General features: G+C 31.9%; 2 protein-coding genes across 2 annotated transcripts; one reads left to right on the top strand and one right to left on the bottom strand.

Moving 5' to 3' along the window:
• Window positions 1-493: 493 nt before the first annotated feature.
• On the bottom strand, window positions 494-4310 carry LOC113401168 (striatin-interacting protein 1). The gene has a single exon (XM_026640972.2). The coding sequence runs from the start codon at window positions 4162-4164 to the stop codon at window positions 1711-1713; it is 2454 nt and encodes an 817-aa protein (XP_026496757.2). The 5' UTR covers window positions 4165-4310; the 3' UTR covers window positions 494-1710.
• A 508-nt stretch (window positions 4311-4818) lies between these two features.
• On the top strand, window positions 4819-11347 carry LOC113401220 (abl interactor 2). Its single transcript, XM_026641043.2, has 9 exons — window positions 4819-4979; window positions 5189-5628; window positions 6455-6643; window positions 7109-7233; window positions 7921-7996; window positions 8449-8516; window positions 9228-9356; window positions 9939-10035; window positions 10539-11347. The coding sequence occupies exons 2-9, from the start codon at window positions 5196-5198 to the stop codon at window positions 10700-10702; spliced, it is 1281 nt and encodes a 426-aa protein (XP_026496828.1). The 5' UTR covers window positions 4819-4979; window positions 5189-5195; the 3' UTR covers window positions 10703-11347.
• The last annotated feature ends 966 nt before the right edge of the window (window positions 11348-12313 follow it).

The raw sequence follows: 12313 nt of genomic DNA, 5'->3' as shown, positions 1-12313 counted from the left end.
TTGATTTATTCTATAATGGAGTATTCAAATAATACAGCGTATAAAACATGGTTGTTTCGCTAATTATTATTTTCTCTTATATTCATTACTAAGCACAAGCCACACAGCCTTACCTAGATACCTGGATATTTTTCATTTATATAATAAAATCGAGAGCAACCTCACAGACAGACATGACTAAATCGTAATATAGTGCACCTTTCTTAAAAACATCGAAGCAATGTCAATTAAAAATGCAATGCAACAGGGTAGCATGAATGTTTAATACTTATCCCTGTTAATAAAGTTTGTCTTATGAATTAATCTATTTCTCTTAACTCTCAGATATTGAATAGTAAGCTTTTATAAAAGTTACATTATCAGTTAAGTACTTCAATGTTAATTGAGAGTAAAACTATTCGAAACATTTAAACAAGAATGTTCATTTTTAATACTGTTTTTGATAAAAAATATTTTTTCCAGATTTTATGACATACCTATTGAAATAATAAAACTATAAATAACATACACATTTATTTAATTTACACTTTCGTGAAATAATACAAAAAGTACCCCGTCCTAAATTAACAGGAGTTAAGAACCAGAACATTTATTGTTTACCTAAGTTATATAATTTGAATTATATATAAGTATATGCTATTTACCAAAACATTACAAATCTTAGATAGTTTATTTCGTAGACAAATTATTATAATACACTACAAAGTAGCTTTACCTATTAGACATAATATACAATGAAAAAAAAAACATTTATTTTACAATTCATGTTTTTCATCTGTTCTGAATAATTGATTTCATTACTTTTTGCAAACAAACCTAAATTTCAATTGTAGTATATAGTGAAATCAAAACACATCTATTCTATAATATGTTTCTCTAAAATAATAAATGTAGTCAAATACTTGATGTAATCATATTAAAAATTACTTTATTTAAATGGTTATTTTTATAAAATATAATTCAAATCTGTAATATGAGTAAATACCTACTTGTATCTCAGAACATAATATTGATTATATAAAAAACAATATTTTTATTAAATTTATACAGAAAAGTTTTATCATACTTTTTACAAATTCTATGAAATAAATCTATAGCCTACAATTTTTTTGCATATTTGAATGTTTCAATTTTTATTAATATGATGTAATCTGACTATTAGGAGTATTTTTATTTGTCTGAATAAAGCTCGCCCTTTTATTTCAGACAGATAAATTTTAATAATAATCATATCATCTTTTTGTTGAGAAATATATTTCATTCATGCATTCACATCATTTCAGGCATGCTGAGGGTACATGTAAGGACTCATTTCTGTAGTGTTCAAAATATGTCATTTTCAAAGCTTGTGCAAAATTAAAATAATAAATATGAGCTTATTATATTAAAAGATTTTTTGTAATGAAGACAAATTATGACAAATAAATAATCATTTACAGAAAAAATATATAGTTTGAGATTTCAAAAAAGCTTATCAGCTATAATGCTTTCATTGCTAACTTTGTTTGCAATAATGAAGATAATAGACTAAAATATCTTCTAATTTAATTCATAAAAACACAGGAAATCTAATATCATGCAAATAAAACTGTACATTGTTCATAAACACTGAAGTTACATGTATAATAAATTTATTTAATAGTTTTGATACAGAAAATCTAGTTTAAAACTTGATTAAAATAATATAAAAGAAAAACTACAAATATTTTTTCATGCAGATAACAAAACATCCCAGTTGATTTCATTATTATATACCTCTTGATCAAGCCATAGCTCATAATTACTTTTAAATTCCTCATCAAGCTCAACATTCACATCTAGAACACTGTTAATGTCTGTGTCGACTGGTGATAATTCACTCTCTAGGTAATCAGTACCATATCTTCTTTGATTGAACCGATCTACGCTGACCTTAAGAGCACATTCTTCGTCTTGAAAATCCCAAGGTCGTGCATCAATTTCATTCCCAAAAGCCCAGTCATCATTGAGCCTATGTCTTACTTTTGAGTATATTGCACTTATTGTTTTCATGTTAGTTTTCCTCCACTGGCGACCTAAGTACTTAGTTTGCATTTTTAGCAGCTTCAGTACATAGAACTGCATCAAAGCGTGTCTCACCTTCAATGTACGTTTCAGTATTGGAGAACTTTTAACTACAACCAACATCATAATTCTAGCATTTTTCCACTTTGTTAATTTATTTAATATTCTCAAAAGATTTATACATGAGAAAACATTCCTCCAAGAATATGGAACTGGAGAGTCACCTATTTCCAAACATTCTTTGGTAAGTTCAGGTTGTTCGCCTATAACACAGGCAGGAAAGTCGAATATTGGTATTGTATTCTTTGCTCCTATGTAAGAGAGAATATTTTGATTAAAAAATTTCACTACTAAAGGCATACAATTAGCAAATACCAAATGCTGTGACATAAATTCAAACTGGTACACATGATTTAATTTAAAATGTTTCAAAAGCAGTAGCAATATAGCTGTTACAGCTTTGACTATGATTTCTTTGTGTCTGTTTACATCAATACCAAGTTTTAATGACTGCAGCACTGTCATGGGCATTTCTTCAGGCAAAACATCAGCCATTATGTTCATGGAATATGTTTTTGCCGTAGAGGTGGGTGTTGCAGCTAATAATATCTTCAATAGTGCAATCATATACTGTGGAAGATTTGACAGCATGGCTCTGTACAAAACTTCTGCCTCAGTTTCTTCTACTTCTTTTTCACCTCTAGTAAGAGGGCTTCGAGCTATTTCAATTTCTCTTTCTGCTTGAACTTCAGCAAGACTGGTGTACATGTGTTTCTTTAATATCTCAATACCTTCATGAATAGGTTGTGGTAAGCCAGCTATTGTCTGTCTGTCACCAGGTAGTGAGTAACCAACAAATTTTATTCTTACATTATCTAAGAACATGTCAATATCTTTTTGACGAACTTTAGACCTCCATGGCAAGCATCTAGGCAAGGGAGGAGGTGGTGGAGGACTATCAAACCGTTTAATGTACATGTAATCTGGGCAATTTTGATTCATATTCTGCATACCTTCATTGGACATTGACTGAAATTCCATCGAATAATCTTCAGAGCCATTGCCAGTTTCCTCTTTGTCGGTAAAAATTTGCTCATCAGATTCATCAAGAGATGTTTGTTTTATAAATGTTTGCCTTCGAAGTGCTCTTTCATTTTCTTTTAGTTTTCTCTGACCCGGATTTTGGTTTTCAATCATATCTGCTGCACTAGGAGGAGGAGAACTGGAACGCATTCCCTTTATGACTTCAAGAGTATCTTCAGTTACGGGGGGCAAACCATATTTCTCGCGTAATTTGGCTTTTCTCTCCTTTATTTCTTTAGAACCCCCAAGGTAAACCAGTAAAATTTTCCACAATAACAGTAATACTTTTTTCATAGGAAAATGAGGAGTAGTTCCTACACATAATTGAGTAACCATGCCTAAAAGTTTAACTGGCAGCAATTCTTCTCCAAAGGGTGTTCCTATTTCTTCCTTAAATGTTTTAAACAAATGAATATACTCTGAGTTAGGATTATCTTTTTCAGTTCTCATATGTTCCGTTATGAGGTACAGAACAGATAAAATTACTCTCAAGTTAGTTGAATCTGCTAAAGATTCTGCAAGCTTTCTAGATGCTACAGCAGCATTACTTCTAACAATTTCTAAATTTAAAAGTTCTACGAATGCAGAAAATGTTCCCATTTCATACAAAGTCATTATATTTATACGAGCCCAATGAGCTTGTTCCGTATCAGACTGCATTTCGGCCCAGCAACCTTGAGCCAAATACAATATGCATCGCATTGCCCGCATTCGGATCTCAGTCACTGCAACATCCAGGTGATCTAGCAACTTCATAACAACCGAGCGCTGTTGTTGATTTGTTAATCTTTGCCAACTTGGAGGAAAATTGAATTCTTCCATTATATCCTCAAATGCTTTCACATTAAATTGAAACTCGGGATGTTCGGTGTAACTGTAAAGTTCAGCAATTTCATTTGCTTGTGAATCGCAATCATCATACACAAAATCCAATTCAGGGCTCTCGTCGTTCAGGCTCATACACTCCCCTTCTTCCATGGGCCGGCGAACATCCAGTTGTTTAGCGCCTCCGCGACGTCCATTACCGTTGGTTCCCATTTTGTAAACTTTTAAATGGGTTTTATAGATTTTTACATTTTTAAGACAATAATTATCAATATAGCATTTAATAAAACAAGAATTGCACTAAAAATTGGCACCTAACGATTGTCCAATTGGCCGATAGAACAGATAATCAAATATCTAATAAAAAATATAAATACTGTTGCCATTTGCTAAATTAAATGATATTTTCAGAAATATGTATATTTATTTTCAATATTTCATTTTTAAGACAAACTATTTGCATTTCTAAATATATAGAAATGAAATTGGCTGTATAGGATAATAAAGCAAAGTGCGGATGATTATTTTGTTTTTTCTGCTACTACTAATACGTGAAAAATTATAAAAGAAACAATTATTATTAAATAAAAATATGTAAAATCTCATTAATCATTATTACAATGTATTAGTATTAATTTTTGTAAAATAATATGCCTCAGATTAGAGTTATAATATAATGAAATTGTAGTATTACAGGAATAAAAAAGATTTTAAATTACTTTTTTCGTATTTTAGCCCGTAAAAAAATTCATCAAAAAAGCAATCATTTACAATATTTACATTGTTCGTTATAATCATTACTTGATTTATCCTATTACCATCAAATATAAGGCAACACTATTGTTAAGAATTAAAAATAAATTAATTGTCAATTGTCTCGTTGTGGGTGGAGTGTTTATTTTATTATAAGATTAAACTTTAAGTTTTATTGAGATTATTAATAATTATTTTAAAATCTTGTATTTAATTTAATCGGTGAAAAATAGAACTTAAGTTAATCGTTCGAATCGCAATAACATTATAAAAAGGTAAATTAAAAATAAACATTTAATGAAGATAGATTATTTAATACCTTCAGTCTGCAGTATCATTAATTTCGTTAAGTACTGGTAAACAGTGCAAAATTAAATGTATGTGATAAATTATTTAAACCTGTTATTTTACCATAATAATCATAGTCAATGCACGATAGGTACTACAATTATTGTCAAGCAACTAACTATATCCTTAATTTTAGGACCGAAATGGCAGAATTAGCAGCGTTACTTCAAACTGATATACCGGAAGGGCGGAACCATCTTACAGACAGCCACACAAACCTTGAGAGGGTTGCAGAATATTGTGAAGCAAATTACTTTCAATCTGAAAACAAGAGGCTGGCTTTAGAGAGTACCAAAAATTATACAACACAGTCCTTAGCAAGTGTAGCATATCAAATAAATACACTTGCATACAACTTCCTGCAGCTATTAGAGCTGCAAACAATGCAATTGGCAGAAATGGAAGGTCAGATGAACCATATTGCTCAAACAGTGGCTATTCACAAAGAGAAAGTTGCTAGAAGGGAAATAGGAGTACTAACAGCTAATAAGGTCACTAATCGACAATATAAAATAATTGCACCAGCAAACCCAGAGAAGCCAATAAAATATGTTAGGAAGAACATTGATTACACAGGTAGGTTTCATTTTGTATTAAATTTAAATGACCATTTTAGGTATACAATGTTTTTTATTAAAGTTTAGTTAGATTTTTATAACCTGTTAAAAATTCAAATACAACTGTATTTGAATTGTACTAAAACTAGATATTATAGAGCTATGTAACTGTAACCTAAACAAAACCCACCCGGGTATGCCACGCTGCCTGTTCCACAGCCACTGGTAGGACTTTATACTATTGTTAAACAGCAGTACTCAATATTGTTGTGCTCTGAAGGGTGAGTGAGTCAGTGTAGGTACAGGCACAAGGGACATGACATCTTGGGTCTCAAGGTTGGTGGTGCATTGGTGATGTAAGGCACTGGTGACCACTTACCATCAGGTGACCCATTTACTCTTCCACCTACCTATACCATAAACAAAAAAAAAATAATAAAAATTATCGAAACCATAATCGATAAAGTGTGATAAATAATTTCATATTCAGATTGAAAATATATAACCATCATATAAAACAACGGTTAAACCTTTTATTGCATCAGAAATGATGTTGAAAACATTACTCCTATAGTACCTTTATGCTTGGTAATAAATAAATATTTATGGATTTATTGTAACTGGATTATAACCCTGATTATTATTCAAGCACTAAAGTACTTTAATTCATCAATAGGTTTCATTATTTTTGTACAAAATATATAAACAGAAATGTATGTCCAGTTTTTTATGTCACTGTAACAAAAATATGTCGTATAAGTGGTTTAAGTATAATTTTATTATTGATTTCATTTTATGTTTGTAACATGTTGCTTTTTAAATGTTGCTATTGCTTGTCTGTTTAGCTCTTGATGACATTGGCCATGGGGCCCGTTGGAGCAGCGGCAGTAATGGTACACCTCGCGGTCGTCGATCTGGTTCTGCACCTGGAGCTGCTCCACTACCAGCTCCTACCACTAAACCTCCAACACCACCAGCAGTTGTGCGCTCCGCTTCTGCTGCTAATACAGGCACATTAGGGAGAGGCACACTGGGTATAAATTATTGATCATAACTATAATATAAAGCAGTACTATAAATCCCTACATTATAGTATGGGCATCTTATTAAATATATCTCTTATTATTAATTAGAAAACTACCACTAAACTAAGATTAGATTTTGTTTAAAAATAAAATTATTTTACGTTTTAATATTGTTAAAATTTTGTTTTTGACTATATTTTAATAATATCTGAATTAGAGCCTGTTTAATTATTATTAAATTATATTGCTTATTAAAATAAAGAAATAGCAGTAAACAGTACATACTATTAATTCCTAAAATTCTTTTATGCCCATTTAAGCATATAATATAAATTTGATATAAAGCTCTAAAATGATGGTTTAGCCAATGAAATAATAATTATATAATATTAGTACTTCACTAAACTGTTAGCTGGAAATAAAACATAACAGGACAATTGTATTAGTCGATAATGGGTTTGTATTCGGCTGCAGGCAAGTCCTCCCGCGAGTACCGCACGCCGCCGGCCGTGGCGCCGCCGCAGGTGCCGTCGCACTACGCGCCCAACTACCCTCGCCGCCCACCCGGGTACTCCACGCTGCCCGTCGCGCAGCCGCAGGTAGAACTTTGTTCTATAAATTGTCATATTCATATGACTAATACAAAAAAATTGTGTATGAATACAAGATACTACATTTTATGTCCACAATTTGTGTTTCTAATTTGGTTCACACTTGGCAATTAAAAAAAATCATTCGGGGCTAAGGGGCCATTAATTTATTACGTAAGACTATTTTCGCTTGTTTTTGACCCCTCCCCCCCTATTATAAGAAAAAATAAGAATAGGCCGATCCCCTTCCTCCTTTTTAATATTTATTACGTAGGAAACTAAAGGAAAAATGAATACACGTTTGGTTTATTTTAATGTGTATATTTCAAAGAATAAATTTTTTGAAATTAACTTACTTTGCGCATTTTTTTGATCTTACGTAAGGACTATCGAGACTCTTTCTCACACCCTTGTAAGAAAACATAAGACATGGTCGATAATAAATCGTTTTACGTAATAAATGAATGGTCCCTAACCTGAATGTACAATGTACATGTTTGCCAACTAGCTGTGGAGCAGTACAAGGGCTTAGCTTAGCCCTGCAAGAAGGATATTAATTATTTCCTTCTAAAATATATTATCTTGGACTATATTTATAAATAATAAAGTTAGTATTATTATTGTTGAAACAACTTTGAAATTACTGTCAAATAAAATATAAAAGTAAAATAAACTTCGATACTTTTTAACTTCAAGGTTGGGATGGTACATCCAAATCAGCACCAGTCACCATCAAACTATTCACAACAGGACCTACATTCTAGTATGCCACGTAAGTAATCTTGGAGCAGAGTCATTAACAAAACCGTAGATTTACGTATTCCATGCAATTTGCTATTAGCTCAGCTGTATTGTGTACTACTAATAGTACTTTATTAATATTTATTTATTTTAATAACAACACTATTCCACTAAACTATCTATATTTATTTGCTTTATTTCTAAACGAAACGAAATTTAAGTCGCAATTCTAAATGAATATAATCCATTAAACCTTTCGACTAATTCGCATCAAGTCAATGTCAAATTTAGTTTTTTTTTGTCGTGTTGTGGTTGGAATAGGGCTGTATGTATAAGCTGAGCAATGTCAATGTTACTTGAATATCTAAAGTTCTTATGCAAGTTAAAAATATTATTATAAATTTGGTTATGTAACATAATGTATTTTCAATTAGTTTGTGTGCGACAAAAAATAGGAAATTATTCGTTTATATTAAATTTCAGCCCCACCTTCTCCACTAATCGGCTCAGACGGAGAACATAGCCAACATTCGATGAGTCTCCCTGGACATGTAAGTGTAAAACCTCCACTGAGTAACAAGTACATGTACTTTATTTATTTATTTTTATTTTTGCAAATATTTTATATTTTTTGACATGTTATATCAGAAAATTGTGAAACTTGGTTGGTTCACGACTGGGATGTTAATTTTTTTTTTCTTTTGGTTAATATAAAATATATATAATATTTAGGGTTATTAAGTCGCATTAGACAATAATAATCTACTAGTGATTAATCTATTATTTTTATGATTTGATCGATTTGTATTGTGATTTTGTGATTTGTGATATATAATGAGCATAATAAATGAATTGTTTACATATTCTTATGAGACAAATTTTACCAAAGTAGACTAGTATATACCGAAGTGTCGGGTGTACTAATACTACTTACTACACACTACAGGGATGCCAACTCCTACAGATTTTTTTATCCTTCCACGGACTTAAAAGTCTCCTAAATAACGCTACATGTCGATTACAAAACTCCTACAATGTTTATTGTAAAAAACAATTTTAAATTAAACATTTTTTATTTCTAATTTTTCTTTTATCACATTTAAACTTTTATTTATTTTTTGCCTCTTCCTCATATTCTTTTCATGAAATATTTTTAGTATTTTTTTTATTGTTTTCTATTTGTAAATTTTTCCCCTAAAAATCCCCCGTAAATCTTGATTCCTACCTAAAGCATCCCTACATAAACCGACTCGTGCCCGCAGCGCGCGTCGTCGTCGTCGGCGTCGGGCGGCGGCTCGGCGCGCGGCGGCTCGGTGTCGCCGCCCCTCCCCCCGCCGCCGCTCGACGACGAGCTGGCCGCCGACGCGTTCGGCCGCCCGCATCACCTGCAGGTGAGACCCCGCCCTCCTCTCGCCGCCGCACCTCGTCGGCCAATTCTCAGTAGTTGCTTAGATGGCAAAATATAGCCTCGCTGCGCTCCGATCTCTTCGGTTGTGTCGGCTTACTGTCTCGTTGGACTATGAAAGTAAGAAAATAGTGTCCTTGGGACCATAGGATTTAGCATTACTTTATTTTGTTTTTTTGCAAGTCCGGTTCATGTATTTAAAAAGTTTATTTACTTTGTTCCTCTTTCATTCGAATTGTAACTAAAAGTATTTAAGGTTTAGAATATTAAATTTGTTATAATATTAATGAGTCCCAGCAACTAGCAGTCTATATGTGACCGCCGCGAACTTCTCCGAAAACTTATCACAATAAATTAACAAAAGTGTACCAAATGAAATCTTGAAGAGGCACACATTCAGGTGATCTCAAGACTTTTCCAATGGTATTAAATTTAAGAAATAAACCCAATTTTGTCATAAAAGTACGCTGGGGACAAAGTTTTTCTTATCCTCGTAATAATATAATAATAATCAATATAAAGAAGCACGTGTATTTATTGTTTTTGATATATTTTTTTAATACAACAGAATAAGATGGGCAATCAGTACACTAATGCTGTGCCAGCAATAGTACCTGATGAGGAAGATTTACCCGGTTGGGTGCCAAAGAATTACATCGAAAAAGGTATACTATCCCACGCACAAGTGTGTAACATTCTTTATTATTATATCTAGTATCAAACGATATCTCAACTTCTGACGTTGAAGTCATTGACCAAAAAAACGCTAATAAAATCGTCATCCATGGATGTTTCTGTTTCATGGAACAGAAACACAAAACAAAGTATGTCGTGAAGTGATAACCTAACGTTAGCGTTATTGCAACAAACACCATATGAAAGGATGCAAATAATATATAGTTAATTTCGGGCGATGAGCTTTTTTGAAGTAAAATATTTTTTTAAATGTAATGTTTTAAAATTAAGCATTTGTGAAATACAGTTGCTGTCATATATACAGCGGACTAATTCTACTAAATTATATCGGTTTTGATACGTTCTCGATTATTTTCTGATTCCAAGGCGCAACGACCATATACTGTTGTTAAACAAGTGCGTTATTAAAAAGTTTTTTTTTTAATATCAGCTATTTCGTATATCGCCTGATGATTCTCCATCTCTTCGACAGTGGTAGCCATCTACGATTACTACGCGGACAAGGAGGACGAGCTGTCGTTCCAGGAGAGCGCCGTTATATACGTGCTGAAGAAGAACGACGATGGCTGGTGGGAGGGCGTTATGGACGGGGTCACGGGGCTGTTCCCGGGGAACTACGTCGAACCTTGTGTTTAAACTTTACCTACATTTGTTTATTTATTAAATTGTAGCTGAATCATTTAGTATATTACGGATACTTTTTTTATCTTTTTATATAAGTTTCTGTGTATCCTGATGTATGAGTTAAAAAAAAAAACTGTTGTTAGGTCACGTGAGTAGCATTTAGTTTAAGTTTGTAGATTGCTCATATATTAATATATATCTTTAAATGATATTCGAAGCATGTAATCTTTAATAAGATGTTTGTTTAATTATGCTCTCAAAATATATTTAAGGTATAAGTTTCGATTCAATCATTTATTTCGAAAAGTTAACGGCTATACCAATAAATAATGTTTAGAGGGTATTTCGTTGAATAAAGTTGTCCGTTGAATGTCAAATCATGCATTCAATGACAATAGAAAATTCCGTGATTTAATGAATCACTTGCTGATCATAAGTAATATCGTAAGTCTCTAGAAAGTTTAAGATGTCGTATTAATATAATATTTATAGCAATATAAAAAATAGCTATCGTGAGTTTTAACAGTAATGTAGTATATTATAATTTTTTGTTTTAGATATTAAACTACTTCTCGGTCTTTCCATTATAATATGAACTGTAATTTTACAAAATAATGTAGGAAATATAAGTAATAATGAAGTTGTCTGTGACAGTGGAGATGTTTAATTTTAATTTATATCGCATTGGTATTGTAACTTTTAAAGCAATGCCGTGGGTCGTGAATTCCATTAAATCGCTATACAAATATTAATGCCAAATGTTGTTTTTCTGGATATGAATTCCTACCGTGAAATTCCATTCCACTGTTATATGGGTTGCCCATGCCGAGAAACTCCTAAAGAAAAAATTCCAAATGATTTAAACTCGGTTTTTTAACGAATTTATATATTTGATACGGATTTAAAAGTATTTTCCGATTCCTAATTTTCCTTTGCTTTTATTGCGCTTAAAATAATAGAATATACTATAAAACATATGTAACACATGTTGCAGTGACGTCCTTCGCGTATTTTAAATATCGAAAGCGACTTATTTACTAATCACACTGGTCGATATTCACAAAAAATATTTTGTATTCAATTAACGATATCGCATTAAGTGTTAAAAAAATTTTGTCTCGCTTCATGCCCAATCTAACTAAATGTTGAATAAAACTGCGTTGCTTCAATCACTTTTTAAGATACAATAGCGTATTTTATCCGGTTTTAATTTATTAAGATTACGAACTCCGTCAGTACACTACAGCTAATTTATTGTGTAAACACTAAGATACGACTACTCGAGACTGGCGGGCGGGAGCGAGAAAGGACGAGGGGCTGACATAGTCTTTGAATTGTTTTAGGTATTTAAAATGTATTCATGGATGTTGTTGGGTTGTCGGCTCCAAAATATATTTCAAATATTTATAATATAAGTATATTTAGTTTTCTTAAATATTTTAATAGAAAATTTAATGTTTATTAAAAGTACACAGTCTCACAATGTAACATATTGTTTCTATACCACCGGCTTTTATTCTATTTACCTATCTTGCCATTTTTCAGATATATATTCACCCAATCACTAATCGAATTACAAAATTCTTGTCTGAGTAAACCTGACAAATGAATTCGTTCGTTAGC

The sequence above is a fragment of the Vanessa tameamea genome, chromosome 7, assembly GCF_037043105.1.
Source record: "Vanessa tameamea isolate UH-Manoa-2023 chromosome 7, ilVanTame1 primary haplotype, whole genome shotgun sequence".
Lineage (NCBI taxonomy): Eukaryota > Metazoa > Arthropoda > Insecta > Lepidoptera > Nymphalidae > Vanessa > Vanessa tameamea.
The sequence above is the reverse complement of the archived record's forward strand: the minus strand, read 5'-3'. Positions and strand labels throughout refer to the sequence as shown.

What these genes read in the sequence shown, in the direction of transcription:
- LOC113401168 (XM_026640972.2), bottom strand. Translation starts at nt 4,164, where the DNA reads ATGGGAACCAACGGTAATGGACGTCGCGGAGGCGCTAAACAACTGGAT.
- LOC113401220 (XM_026641043.2), top strand. Translation starts at nt 5,196, where the DNA reads ATGGCAGAATTAGCAGCGTTACTTCAAACTGATATACCGGAAGGGCGG. An exon ending in GAAGAACATTGATTACACAG is followed by an intron (nt 5,629 to 6,454) that starts GTAGGTTTCATT and finishes TTGTCTGTTTAG; the next exon opens with CTCTTGATGACATTGGCCAT. An exon ending in CGATGAGTCTCCCTGGACAT is followed by an intron (nt 8,517 to 9,227) that starts GTAAGTGTAAAA and finishes TCGTGCCCGCAG; the next exon opens with CGCGCGTCGTCGTCGTCGGC.